The 15,735-nt window shown below is 33.4% G+C and overlaps 1 protein-coding gene across 1 annotated transcript; it reads left to right on the top strand.

The window, feature by feature from the left end:
* Positions 1–494: 494 nt before the first annotated feature.
* Positions 495–15,324, top strand: LOC132729694 (proteasome subunit alpha type-1-like). Its single transcript, XM_060715517.1, has 11 exons — positions 495–593; positions 5,157–5,201; positions 7,099–7,200; positions 7,572–7,675; positions 8,600–8,688; positions 9,757–9,827; positions 10,653–10,782; positions 11,360–11,439; positions 12,299–12,370; positions 13,434–13,508; positions 14,510–15,324. The coding sequence occupies exons 1-11, from the start codon at positions 591–593 to the stop codon at positions 14,597–14,599; spliced, it is 861 nt and encodes a 286-aa protein (XP_060571500.1). The 5' UTR covers positions 495–590; the 3' UTR covers positions 14,600–15,324.
* Positions 15,325–15,735: the final 411 nt, after the last annotated feature.

Genomic DNA, 15,735 nt, shown 5'->3' with positions numbered 1-15,735 from the left:
TGCCACACAAACAATTCAAATTAACTTTTATATTTATACATATTTCTGTTATTTTATTTCTTTGGATAAATATCAAATTAATTGCTGCTGATGATATATGCGCAAGCAGCATGTTGGTGTTTGGGTCAGTCTTAGTACTGAGCCATGGCTGATTATTTTTGTTTAATTTTGCTTCTTAGCTTCTGTGTACATAAAATACATTCTAGTCTTTTGTATTATATTTTGACATTGCTTGTAATTAATTATTTTGTCCACAGGTCGATATCTATCTAAATTTATTTTACAGCATTTATCATAGATCTTAATTTATTTTTTGAAATAACAGGTTGTTTGTTTGCATGTTTAAAAAAAGTCAATTTTGCCGGATTTGCATGTTTAAAAATAGTCTATTTTGTCGGAAAATAGCTTTTATATTTAGTGTTATTATGATTATTTTAACCGAGTATAAATAAAGATTAGGTTATCTTATTTTAGGACTATGTCCTCTTTCGTTCATTTAATTTTCTTTGTGTTCATTACGCTCTTTAATAGGAGACAGAAACAGTGTTCCCATGATAAACGAAATTGACGCCGGCAAATAACACAAAATCATGGTATTTTGGCATTTTTAACAAGCTATCTATTCAAAATGCAGTTCAAAACGAAAAACAGAGATTACTATTTATTACATTCTTTCATTAATTTGTTATTTTTATGTTTACAAATGCATTTACATTCAGTAAATAACGTTATAGAGTCTATCATGTTGTTTCCCCACCTTTTTACATTTCAAGAAGTTTTTAACTATCTTTTAGTTCTATGGCATACGTAATTGCTACTTGACATGCTCACAATATAATATGAAATTAGGCAAATCCTATGAACGGGGAAGTCGTTAAAAAAATTCCTTTCATTCTTTCCGTTTTAAAATTGTCGTTCGGTATTACATGCACCGCTTCCGTTTTCACTCGGAACACTCGACGTTTATTATTTATCCGAAAAGTTGAGATTTGTTCCGTTATCGGAATACCCGCCTTTTATCATTGAGTTACATTGTAAATGGCGGCGCCCGACTAGAACTGACACTGAAAATTTCATTGATAGGTATAGAATTCTATATATTTTTTAATTGTTTTTTATTTGATTTTCTTTTAAATATACACGTGTAGTCTATAGCCGGGCAAGCCAAAGCCCGGACCCGCTTCGCGGGCCCGGTCTTTGACTTCCCCGTATAAATGTTAAAGTGAAGCGCCAGCAGTGCCAGTGGCCTAATTGTTAAGTCAAAGATGTCTGCCTCTCAACCCAGGGATCATGGGTTCGAGCACAAATTGTTTCACAACAATATTTCTTCTTATGGCACCAGTTGATTCCAGGAAGCGGACTCGAAAGTGATTAATATAAATTGCAAGAACTTGTTTTGCAATGATGTTTAAGTAAATATGTTTAATCCAAATGACACTTAACGTCAGCATGTTTTTTCACAACTTAAGTTTTATCATTGCAGTTTAGACTAGTCCTATAAATGATATAGAACTGTCGCGATTGATTATAAAGGGATTGACAATACAAACAATCGACTTACCTTCCACGTCTGGATCGCAGCCAAGCTAGGAATTGCCTAATTCTTCTTAGTTATTTATTACACTAATATGGCGCCCAACTGTCAGCCTAACACACTAGTTCCGGTTGGTCCGGAACCTTCCGTTAACTTCCGTCAACTCCCGTAACCAGTACCATACGGTACTACACTCCTCCCCGTCCTATTCTTTAGGAGGGGTCTGTGGCTCCAGGAAGTTAACCAAGCACTGACGCCTCTCTAGTCCAAGGGCAGACTAGAGCTTCCCGGTTCATACCAGTACTGGTACTTGACCATGATGCCAGAGGGCTGGACAACATGGCCTACTTGACTGAACCGTACCAATTTCAGCCAAGCCTCAAACCCAGACACTCAATGGCTGTCAGACACTTTAGGAAAGCTAAGGAGTTGGGACTCCTCAGCTGACAAGCTGAACATGGCTTTCAGATTGTCTTCCTGGTGTCTTTCCAGCATGGATATCAATGACAGTAGACAGCGCCACTGCAACAAAACTGTCACAGCATTACCTTTTACCTTTGGGGTGAGATCTTTGGGCAAGGGTACCCTAAGAACCTCACAGAACTCCTTCGCTGCTTTCCTGTGATTACTGGTGCAAGTTTCCTGAGAAACCGGAACACCAGCACACTCCAGGTAAGTTACCAGGTCAAACAAAGTGCTATTAGACCCCAATAACCACCTGATCACCAGCTTCAAAGCACCAATCCTTCTGTTCGTAATGCTTTCACCTGTCAAACACATTTGGAATATGCCAGGGAGGTGGGCCTCCATAGCATGTCTCTGGGTAAGATCCTCAAAACATCCCGGCACTGGGCACCGAGATCCTTGCTGGCCACAGGGAATATCCTCTAAAATCTGTGCCAGCAACGGAACATCTACATTATCAGGAATGGCCCTGATATCAGATGTTCGGTCTCTAACGCAACCTATGCTTACCTTTTCTTCCCCTCCACTGAAGATTTAGCCTTCAGAGAGGGACTGTTGACCATGCTCACCGACCTTATTGGCAAGGACCGGCTGGCCATCTGCATCTGATTGGTTTTCATGAAAATCAATCCCGTAGATGACAGAAACCCTGGTACCCTGCTGGCCACCTAAACCGGAATCCGAAGACTCCACTGGTTTGGTTACCAACGGTACCACCTCATCTACATCTGTGAAGAACTTGACCCAATTGGTATGGGCTTTTTTACAATCTTCACATCCACCACAGGCAACTGATCCAGCCGCGCACCAGCAATTCCACCTCGGCATGTCCCACTTTGCAGTGGTATTTTTGACATTGCGTCAGCATTGGAATGCTCGCGACTCGCACGATGTCTCAACACCATGTTAAACTGGGACAGCTCTTCCAGCCATCTCCCCAGTTGCCCTTGTGGCTCCCTGAAATTCATCAACCACCTCAGACTAGAATGGTCAGTCCTGACCACAAATGGTCTTCCTAGCAAGTAGTGTCGGAACTGTTTGGTGAACCGAACTACTGCTAGCAGCTCTTTCCTGGTCATGCAATAACCCTGTTGCTCCTTGGTAAGAGCACAGCTACCAAATGCAACAACTTTCTCTTGGCCCTCTTGCACCTGCAAGAGCTCTGCTCCAATCGAATCATTGGAAGCGACCGTTTCCAAGATAAATTCGCCCTGTTGATTTGGCAACGCTAACACCGGAGGTTGCGTCAACAAGCACTTCAAAGTCCTGAATGACTCTGCTTGTTCTTCGCCCCAGACAAAGTTGGCTTTGCCTGTGACGGCGTACAATGGGGCTGCTACCCTAGAGAAGTCCTTAACAAACACTCTATGATAGCTTACCAACCCCATAAACCTCTCTACCTGCTTGGCACTGTTTGGAACAGGCCAATCCTTCACCACTGCTATGTCATGTTCTGTCAAAGCAATGCTGTCTTTGCCGACTTTACGGCCTAAAAACTCTACTTCTTGTTGGAAGAAGATACATTCCTTCGGCTTAAGCTTTAGCTTATGCCTCCGAAATCTCGAAAGAGCCTCCCGCAAGTTTGAGAGATGGTCCTCAAAATTGCTTCCAAGCACGATGATATCATCGAGAAATGCCAGGACTGTCTTCCATGTCAAACCTCTCAGGACTAACTCCATTGCTCTGGCAAATGTGGCTGGGGCACCACACAAACCAAAGCCTTCTCTGATGTTCAACTGGAAGAATGCGTAGTTGGCATCCAATTTTGAAAACCAAACACTGCCAGCAAATGTGTCCATGCAATCATCGACTAAAGGCAAAGGATACACGTCTTTGACTGTAACCTTATTCAACTTCCTATAGTCTATGCAATAACGCACAGAGCCGTCATGTTTTCTTATCAAAACTGGAGCAGATGCCCATTTGGATGTGGCATCTTGTACACCCCCAGCCTTCAGCATTTCCTGAGGCTGGGCCTCTTCTTCCCCTGCGAAGCATGCAGGCTTTTGCCTCATACCTTGCTTCACAGGCTTCGCCTCCCCGGTATCTGTATCACGTTCCTCATCAGTGAAGTCACCAAGGTCAAGTTCACCCTTGATGAAGACATCTTGGAACTCAATCAGCAATTGCGCTAATTGAATCCGTTGACCTTCATCAAGGCTGCCACAAGAGGTGTCATAGACCTCCTGCAGGTGTGGTGGTATTGGACCAACCGCACCTGATGTTTCAAACACTTTGCTGGGCAAAGATGTTTCAACATCACACTCATTCTTGACCTGGTAACTTACCTGGAGTGTGTTGGTGTTCCGGTTTCTCAGGAAAATTTCGGCTTGGCTGCTGATCCCACTGAGGTACCCGAGTGTACCCAAAAGCCGGCTGATGTATTACAGGAACCATCGGATACACCATCTGTGGAACAGCTGGGGCTAAAAAGTTCTCTACAACATTACTGGAATAAGGAACATTCCTGACAGGTCTATAACCACTTGACTTCCTTTGAAACATAGCTTCTGTACACTACTTTAGTAACTGGACCTTCCACGTCTGGATCGCAGCCAAGCTAGGAATTGCCTAATTCTTCTTAGTTATTTATTACACTAATATGGCGCCCAACTGTCAGCCTAACACACTAGTTCCAGTTGGTCTGGAACCTTCCGTCAACTCCCGTAACCAGTACCATACGGTACTACACTGATGTTGCTTTGAGATATTTTTAATTCTTGGCAAAACATTATATCAAAAATTCTCATAAACCCATAGCATGTTCGGTAAGATGATAAAACATGCAAGTCAGCGTATAAATATATTAATTTTGAGCTGTTCATGAACTATTATAAGAAAGAAATACCTTTAAAACCAAATAGTCAAACTGTCACATTCAAAAAATCATGTTTAAATACTTTTATTTAATCATGTTTCTTATACAGCTGATAAACAAATGGCCGTAAACACAGTGCACAAAATCTTAATGACTAACTGAATGAAAGTGTTTATACGGGTCAAAAGTTTCAAACGAAATATTTTGGAACAAAATATATACCCATTCAAGTTATATTAATTATCCGATAAAATGAAACTTTTATCTTGAGTGCTGGTATATCTCAGAAAGATAAATGCATACTGTTTGAAGTGTTATGTTCTGTTTTCTTTCTTTCAGTTTCGTAATCAGTATGACAATGATGTTACAGTGTGGAGTCCACAGGTATTTTTTTCATGTACTTTATTTATAATATATATGATTTATAAATAATCTTCATTTTAATATGAATGATACTAATTTAAATAATAATAGAATAAATATATTTCTGTTCTTAATTCACACACATAATAATTACAGTCTGAGACTATGTTAAAGACGTTTTCGGTAGTTTTTTGTGCGCATCGTTATGCGCTTCCAAGAAAGATAATCACGGATAATTACTCTTCAAAATGAAGGTCAAGTTGAATAGTATTCGGATAAGTGTTTAAATTTCGGCTATAAGCAAATAATGAGTAAATAATACAGAATAGATATTTCTAAATGTTCAAAAGGAGATCGGTTCAAAAGAATAAGAGGTTGTTTAGACAACATCACATAAAGGATTTCTCCAAGCATTAGTAAGACAGCATTGATGATAATTCTGCGCGCGTTACCCCACCCACTTGTGGTATAGTGACGAAAGTGCGTCGCGACTTGATTACTGGCAGACAACTGGGCAAAGAAGTTTAAAATGATATATTTTAAAAGTGTTGAATAAAAAAACAAAACAATATCTAAGAAATGTCATTATTTTCTTTGTAAATTTCTGAATACTTGCTTACTGTTGGGGTATGTTAGTCGAGTGAAAAAAAATAATATGGCCCTAGATATGTTTTAAAAAGATATTCAGTATCATTTACTTAATATAACATCAAAAGAAAAAGAAATTTTTATTACAACATGTTTTTGTTGTATATTTGACAATACATTTAGTATAACACTGATATTTCTTAAGAAAGCGTGGTAATTTTGACATCCATGCGGTAACCATGCGGTAACCATGGAAACTGCCCGTTTACAAAAAACTAACACGTCAACATATATATTTTATTTTTATTTTTGAATCCACCATCAAATGTTACTTGATATATCAATAATGTAGAAAATTCTATGAAAGAAATTTCTTGATAGTTTTAATTTTTTACAGAATTCATGTTTATTTTTCTCATTTTTTGTTTACGTAAAGATAGTTTTAATTTTTTACAGAATTCATGTTTATTTTTCTCATTTTTTGTTTACTTAAAAAGCATGAAAACTCATTTTTTAAAGAAATATGTTCCAATTATCGTTTGTTTTATACAGAACCCTAAGATAAAGCAAGCTTTGTATAAAATTATGTTTATTGTGAGTGTAATAAGCTATTTTATACATTATTATAACACAGTTTGGCTATTTTGACAATTTTGAAATATACGGTTACCATGGAAACTGCCATTTTTCAAAAAATCCAACACGCCAACATATATTTTTCTTTTTCTTTTTGAATTTGTCATTAAATTTTACACAACATACAAAAAAATTAGAAAATCCTATGAAACACTTTTTTCAATATCTCTAATTATTCCCAGAATTCATGTTTATTTTTCTCATTTTTTGTTCGGTTGAGGAACATGGAAAACTCATTTTTTAAAGAAATATGTCCAGATTATCATTTGTTTCATACAGAATCATTAGATAATGTTATCTTTGCATTAAACAATGCTCGTTGTGTGTTTTAAGCTATCTTATACATTTTCTATTCGTTATAACACAGTTAGGCTATTTTGACAGTTTTTAGATATACGACTACCATGGAAACTGCCATTTTACAAGAAATCCAACACGTCAACATATATTTTTCTTTTTATTTTTAAATTTGTCATTAAATTTTACTCATCATACAAAAAATTTAGAAAATTCTATGAAAGGATTAATTTTTCATAAAACTGTAGAAAATGTCTTTAATTGTCGTAAATTTGTTATTATTATTCGCAATTATTTTAATAGATCTTTAAAATTTTGCTGTTATAAAAATCTGGTAACCATTGCTATTTTTTAATATATAGGACTGACATTCTTATTCTGTTTATAATACTGATAGGGTCGCATACACCAGATAGAATATGCAATGGAAGCAGTGAAACAGGGATCTGCTACTATAGGCCTTAAGTCTAAAACACATGCTATTCTCGTAGCACTAAAGGTATAGTACATTGTTAAATTAATTTGAATTCTGTTGCAAAAGTTAAACGCGTAAATGATAATAATTAAATATCATGGCTTGTATGTCAAAGATAACAAATCATGCTGCAAATTTAGTTGTTTTGATATCTGTAGTCACAATTTCCATGTTATTATACTGTTACAATGAATCTTACAAAGAAGAATTATCATGACCATTTCAATTTTCCCAGGGATAGACATTGTTGAAAATTTTGCTTTACCTTTTGAAATCATTTTGTCCTAATGAATAAATGGACTTTTAGTATTCATATAATTGTGTTATTTATAAAGCAGCAGGTTTATTGATATTTTACCTATAATTATGTTGTCATACTTTGTTTTTTATTAAAGAGGGCACCATCAGAACTTTCAGCTTATCAGAAGAAAATTTTACCTATAGATGACCATGTGGGAGCTGCTATTGCTGGTCTTACAGCTGATGCCAGATTATTAAGGTACAACTCTAAACAGTGGCCTTTGGCTGAGTAATTTAAACAGCAGCAGGATTTGAACTCATTGTTTTTTTTCCCTCCAAAAGGGTTTATGTAGTTAAAAAAGAATACTATTTTAAAAGTTTGGCTGATTTGGTAGCATGTTAAAATGGTTTCTCCCCAAACTCCCTTTCTTGTCCCTCTAGAGTGCCGTAGTTTCTGTAGCAGGCTTTAAGGCTGTCTCTTCTAGGAAACTTTGTCAAAATTATGCAGTTTTCCAGTAACATTCAGTTACATATATATTTTGTTACCCTTTTGCAATAATACATACCATGCCATTACTCCCAAATTTAAGGGAAGTGCCCCTTTTACTTAACTGCAGAGGGTTATAACAGTTTTTTCCTACACCAGTAATAGTAGTAACTCACTAGTTAAGTAGTCATATTTCAATAACAAAACAGTATAATTAAAACCTTGTCTTGGAAAGTATTTTCCTTGAACTGTAGTAATGTACAGAGAAGCGTTTTGAGTTTTTACTTTATTTGTTTATCTGGAGAAGTTGTTATACAACTGTAGTGTTCATGGCATTTGATTAACTGATTAACCTTGGTCAGTAGTTAACTGATGATAACATTGAATTTATTTAAGATATAAATCATGTTCTTTCTTTATGTTAACATTTAAATGTCATGTTACATTTGTTTTCTTTGTACACAGTTGAAATAATATAATATTATTTTACTATTGGAGAAAATGTAAAAAAATTACAATTGAAAATTACTTTTTATACTAGAAATCAATATTTTATCTTCTATTCTATAAAACTACATAATTAAGCATTTTCTAAATCAGAATTTAATTGAAAGTTCAATGTGGATTTGCCCAACTATGAATTATATATATGCTTCATTTTGCTTATGTGTTTAATACAGAATTATTATATTTCAGTAATTTTATGAGATCTGAATGTATGAACTCACGATATGCCTACGACCAGGCCCTGCCTATATCAAGACTTGTCTCAGCTATTGGAAACAGTATCCTTTCTTATATATATATATCAATGATTACATAGTCTAAAGAGATTTGTCATATTTGTTTGTTTCGATATTTTTTTATGGAAAAAATAAAATTAGGAAATAGATTTTGAGTGCATTGTTGTAGAAAAATGCACGGTTTGAGTTTAAATGAGTGAGAATATAATCACTAAGGCCGGTAGACCCGAGTGATTAATTACAAAGCATTTGAACATTAAACTGTACATTATTATACTATAATGCAAGAAAAATTATTATCTATTTCCATTCTAACATACAAATTATAAAGAAAAATTGATCAAAATAGTAAAAGATATCACAATCTTTTACATATATCACTGTGAGATATAAAAGGGAATGTAGAATAATTGTCTAGCATGAATTAGCTTAAACTGCTAAGGTATCAATACATATGGTTGTTAAGTTTTTCTGGCAGTGCACTAAGATAATTACGAACCTCAAAGTGTTTTGTTAAAATAATATATCTATGTTCTACATGAAAAGACACAAGACATTCTAAAGAGTTTAAAGTTAGAAATTCTGTATATTTTTATATTATGTTCATACAATTTGAAATTTTGTATTTATTTATATTATGTTCATACAGTTAGAAATTCTGTATATTTATATTATTATGTTCATACAAATAGAAAGTCTGTATATTTATATTATTATGGTCATATAAATAGAAATTCTTTAGGTTCATACAATTAGAAATTCTGTACATTTATATAAAGTTCATACAATTAGAAATTCTGTATATTTATGTTCATGCAATTTGAAATTCTGTAAATTTATATTATTATGTTCATACAATTAGAAATTCGGTATATTTATATTATTATGTTCATACAATTAGAAATTCTGTATATTTATATTATGTTCATACAATTAGAAATTCTGTATATTTATATTATTATGTTCATGCAATTAGAAATTCTGTAAATTTATATTATTATGTTCATACAATTAGAAATTCGGTATATTTATATTATGTTCATACAATTAGAAATTCTGTATATTTATATTATTATGTTCATACAATTATATTTCCTTAACTTGCATCAGAATCACAAATTCTCACACAGCGGTATGGTCGACGGCCATTTGGTGTAGGTCTTCTCATAGCTGGATATGATGTAAGCTATTTATTATTTACTGTATTGTTTTGTATGAAATTTGTTGAATGGATCATAATTTTATATTGTATTCTAAAATAAACCTCGTCAACATGTACACGTCATTGTCTTCACATGTTACAAAGCAGGACTATATCATATTATTTATTGCTGAGATATACTATATTATACAGCTGTTTAGACATTCTCAAACCACGGGGTGATGTATTTTGTCAAAAACTAGGTTATTTATTCTTTGATTTTAAAGCAGTACAATTGTGTTTTTAGCATAAAAAGTTTAGAAAACATGTAATAATTATGTAAGAAGGCATTGTGTAACTGACAGATTTTTTGCTTTGTTTGTTTTAAATTTTTGAATTCCAATAGTTATTTTAATTTCAAGTTAGTGCTTATATTAGAACTCAGTACTGATTTGTATTATTTAGTAGATGATTTTTTTTTCAGAAATTTGATCCTTACAATCTGCAGTTAATTTGTATGGTAGACATAATGACAGATGTTTGATATATACTAAGTGATGGATTAGAAATCAAGGTTCAACCAAAGACTTATGTATTAGATCCTCTTTAAATCATATTTTATCATGTTGTTGAACTTTAAATTGACTGTAAAGAGCTTGTACAGTGACTGTATGACTGTAAAGGCCTTGTACAGTGACTGTTTGACTGTAAAGAACCTGTACAGTGACTGTATGACTGTAAAGAACCTGTACATGTAGGTGTATCATCAGATTTAATGAAGTTGAAAGTTGATGAAGGGAAATATATTGTAAATAACATAAAATTATTTTTCTAACATAAAATTATTTTTCTGTATAATTTACAGTCTCAGGGACCACATATATACCAGACATGTCCGTCCGCCAATTACTATGATTGTAAAGCTATGGCTATTGGTGCGAGGTCACAGTCGGCTAGAACATACGTGGAAAAACATCTAGATAAATTCCTGGATTGTAAGTCACTAATCCTGCAAATTATGAACTTTAGCAAAACTTTGTTCATGAATTCATTTTTTTATTTAAAGATTTAGTGTATTGGGAAAGCAACGTATTCTACTATTTGAAAGTTTTCTTTAGACTGGTGCTTTATTAGTGTCCAAAATAAAGCTTTTCATTATAATGCCTTCAGGTTTTCAATGAATTGGCTATAGTTTCTAAGATGACAGCCTTTCAAATGCTTTATTGTAATGTGTAGCTAGCCTTTCTTGATAGTTATCTGGTGTTTTCTCAACTATTAGTTTCATGCAACTTTATTTCTCATTAATAATTGAAGAAAATTACATGAACTTCTAACCATATCATTATTGTCAATGGCCAATATGTCATGTATAACTTCATTCCTAAACTTGAAAATTTCTGGATAAGGTTTCACATGCAATCTTGTTTTCTCAGTGAGAAAAGTTGTGTTTCCAGCCAGATAGCCAGCTCTTGTTTTAAAGTATTCAAGTATCTAGGTAAAACATGTCAAACATTTTACAAGATTATTTTTGTTTGTTAAAAAAACCCATGAATATTGTGATATTTACAACAGGTTCATTAGAAGAGTTGGTAGCACATGGTCTTCGTGCACTCAGGGATACTCTTCCATCAGAAATCAACCTTACTAACAAGGTAGTATTTTACAATATGAAGTTTTGCTCATTGTACCCGTACTTGTATATCATATATGATATTATACTTGACAATATTTTGCTTGATTCAAGTTTTTTTTTTTAGTCCAAATAAATTCATTTAATTTGAAGAAAATATTAGTGTATGAATGAGTAAGAATGACAAGTTTTCCTTTTACATATAATACATTATGTTTGTTAGGTAGCTAACATAATGTAAGTAGTTGTATTCAGGCATTCATTTGTGGGTGAATAAATAATGAATAAATCTCCTACCTCCTACCTACCTATGTCTGAAGCTGGAAATCCCTTAATCTTTACCTTGCTGCTAGCACATAATTCTGCCCATGCGACCAGTGCAGACCAATATTCAGCCTGTATGGCCATCATTCTGATCATGGTCTGCACTGTTTGCTATTCATTTAGTATATATTTCATAATTTTTCCTAAATAATGGACAAGTCCATTCATTATAAGTAGTTACATGTAGGAAATGATGAGGCTTAAATTACAGGGATATCAACATTGAAATAATAAAGACAATTGACAGTAGAAATGATTTTTGTTTTAAACTGATTTCCTGAAAATCTTTATAATTCATGGGGTTTAAGAATATTACATCCCAAAGGGCAGAAAATATGCCTGACAACTGATTAAGGTAACTGAATTCAAATGGTTTGTCAGAATCATGTATGTACATTTTTTTTGTAGGCCCCCTATATGGGTCTATTCTATTTAATTACTTTCATTGAAGTTTAAATGTGTATAAACCTAGGTGCCAAAAATTAGGGGCACCTAATGCTGTGATCAATGTTGCAGTTGCATTGTGGAATATACTTAACTTATGCTTTGTTTTTCAGAACTGTTCCCTGGGAGTTGTTGGAAAAGATATGGACTTTACAATATACGATGATGAGAAAGTAGAGCAATATGTATCCATTACATGATTTATACTATTTTAAAGTAACACTGATAAATATGTTAAGTATTCATACTATTTAATAAGTCAGAGATGCCCCGTTGCCAAGTGGTTTACATGGCTGATTTCAAACTATTTCCTCCTCATGGCCTTGGGTTCAAATCCTGTCAGGAACTTTAAGTACTTTCATGTGAAGAAGCTGGGGAGGGAAAGTGGTTCTACTCGGGGTGCCTGGCAGTGCTCTGAGTGGCACCTGATCACTTACTGTTGCTGTAAAGATGGAATGAGAGAGAGTTCTTAAGAAAACATTTTTGGCTTCCTGCTCAATCTGTAAATATTAAGTATTATTTAATTTATTATGTAACTGTAAATAATGATTGAAATATTGTTTAAACTAAAGCTGGAATGTTGCCATATGACACAGTGTCGGTCAGTTTGACTAGTAGAAACCTAACCAAAAAGAAAACTTTGTGGAAATTACAGTATAACAAAGGGTGATATGTTAAACTCCCACAAATATAAAATATATGGGAAAAACAAATCCCTAAATTGTCTTGAGTATTTTTGTTAATGTTTCATATTTATCAAGTGATAAACATACAATATCTATTAGTAAACTTTCTTAGCCCACTTATTTCATTAGAGCCTACAGTATATAGTCTTGTCAGATTGAAGCAATGTAAAGATTGTCCCAGCTCTATACTTGTTGCTTACAAGTATAAAGTTAATTTACATAGGTACCTGATATTAAGTTAACCTAAACATAAAAGTTTAAAGTTTTTATTGGACCATATTGATGTTCCTATGTCCTAAAAGAGAAAAATTATATAATCTTTACTTTTGGTTGACACTAAAAAAGTTATTTATTACCTCCCTTTAATTATGATTAAAATTACAAGTATTCAAGTCCAGACATAGAAAGTTAATGTTGGACAATATTGATGTTGATATATTCTAAATAGGAACAACAAATTTATGCTAATTTTTGATCAAATATATAAGTAAGGTATTCATTATCTCCCTTTAATTATCTATTTACTATACAATTACAACATCTAGACCTTAACCATATTTAGTTAGCATTGATAGAAGGGGAAGAGAGATCATCAAGAGCTCCGCCCCCAGCTGACGGGGGACCAGAAGGTGAACAGGTAAGTCAGCCATATTGTCTGGTTAAATAATTCAGCGACCAGGACAAGTAATCTGACCTACTGCCAGTTGAATTTGTTAAATAAACTTACCAAGATGAATATTTAAAGTTGTCCTGGAGAATCCCTGATGATGAAATAAGCATCTCCAATACAAACTAAAAATTAGAATAATTGTCTGTTTAATTTCACACTTTTGGTGATACTTCTGGGCACATTGGTTTGAATATATAGCAGAAATTGTTATGTACACACAATGAACATTACCTTAGGGCAGTTTTTATTTGTTTGTTAAGATAAAAATCCATGTTGCTAAAAAAAACAACTCTTAGCAATGTGTTTGAATATCAAAAAAGGTAAATTATATGATTTGATAAAAGTTACTTTAGAGCAGGTAAGAGTTGTTTTCATTTAAACAGCTCAAAAAAGATCCTTTGCCAACTTGTTAAGAACATGGTTGACAAAATACCTACTTCTTTCACATGTTTTAGCTTGGGAGTTTAAATCTGTAAAAAAATGCTAAAATTCTATGATGTGATTAAACTATACTGCTACCTTACAAAATAAATGTGCAAGTATAAAAATGCCAGCTTGAGTCTGAAGTATTTGAAAAGATTGTATAATTATATCTTAAGATAGTCATACTGTAATGCTTTCCTGCCAATAAAATTTTAACTTCAGCCAAAATTGTAGCAAGTCGGTTATTTCCGGAATGTTATTTTTTCAAAATTTTGGGCATTAGATTATTTTCAATCATTCATCCTTTTTCGCTTTGTACTAAACTTCGGATATAAACAGTTAAAAATTATTGAATACCAAGGATCTGAAAAATAACATTCAGGAAATGACTGATTTATTACGATATTGACTGATGTGAGTAATTATGTGGCGGGAAAACATTGCAGTAAGACTACCTAAATTTGTTGTAACATAATTGTACAAGTATGTTATTAAATATTTTTGCCGCCATGTATTGAAACTGTTACTTAAATATTTTGTCACAGGAGCCCATGCAACAAGAAGGTGAAGGCGGGCCAGAGCAGCCAAGACCCGATGGCCCAGAGGTACAACAGCCCGAGGCAATGGACCAGTGACCTTGAACTTTACATCACAAAATTGTTCAATTCTTATTTCATTCTTAAAATCTTGTGACATGATGGCTGTGACATGATGTCATGTGATAAAATGATTTTTCTCTAGAAATCTGAAAACCGGCTGTCATTCGACTGAATAAGTGCTTAAATTAATAACATGTGCTATTTATTGTTTTTTTGCTGTAAATTGTCACTGTCATAGAAATCAATAAAGAAAACATACTGATTTTTTTTTTATTACAAAATAAATATATTAAGATTGATAACAATTTTTAAAGGTTAAACATGAGACTACTTAAATATGATTGCTTATGACTGTAACTATGTTAAACTTGCATTGCATTTGCTTGTGATTTAGATCCATTTGGAGGATTCATAAGCTTTGTTCTAAGAACCATTTCATTCTTCCTCTCAGTGCATCTTTATAGAACTGGCCATGTTTCATATTGATTTACACACTCGATGAAAAAATGAAATGACAATTATAATGGGAAATAATAAAAAAATAAACACTTAAAGGAACAAACTATTTAAAACTGTATCGTATTTTTGTCATTACTCTATGGTCTTGTAAAAAGGTACTGTAAATTGGTATAGAAATACAGAACAAGAGATGTATGATGTGTATTGAAGCTTACAGATACACTCAAAATTAGTGTTACACTTATTTTTGTCACATGTGATATCTTCATCATTGTAACATGAAAATAAAGTTAAAGATAAAACTCAACTTGTTTGTTGGACATACATGTAGATGTGAATTGCTTTAGTTTAACATAAAATTATGTAGGAAGGTTTCCTCTACTCCAGACCAGAAAACAAAGAAACCCTAAAGCAGTAGCAAATTGCATGAAGCTGGATAACTCAAAGTTCATGTAGTTGGATAACTCAAATTGCATGAAGCTGGATAACTCAAAGTCCATGTAGTCGGATAACTCAAATTTCATGAAGCTGGATAACTCGAAGTCCATTTAGTTGGATAACTCATATTGCATGAAGCTGGATAACTCGAAGTCCATATAGTTGGATAACTCAAATTGCATGAAGCTGGATAACTCAAAGTGCATGAAGTTAGATAACTCAAATTGCATATAGTTGAATAACTTGAACCATTAAAGAGTTTAAATTATAGTTTG

The sequence above is a fragment of the Ruditapes philippinarum genome, unplaced genomic scaffold (genome assembly GCF_026571515.1).
Source record: "Ruditapes philippinarum isolate M1 unplaced genomic scaffold, ASM2657151v2 ctg1519_1_1_1_1, whole genome shotgun sequence".
In the NCBI taxonomy this organism is placed as follows: domain Eukaryota; kingdom Metazoa; phylum Mollusca; class Bivalvia; order Venerida; family Veneridae; genus Ruditapes; species Ruditapes philippinarum.
This window is presented reverse-complemented; position numbering and strand designations above follow the sequence as displayed.

What these genes read in the sequence shown, in the direction of transcription:
- LOC132729694 (XM_060715517.1), top strand. An exon ending in TGTCTCAGCTATTGGAAACA is followed by an intron (nt 8,689 to 9,756) that starts GTATCCTTTCTT and finishes AACTTGCATCAG; the next exon opens with AATCACAAATTCTCACACAG. An exon ending in TCTAGATAAATTCCTGGATT is followed by an intron (nt 10,783 to 11,359) that starts GTAAGTCACTAA and finishes TATTTACAACAG; the next exon opens with GTTCATTAGAAGAGTTGGTA.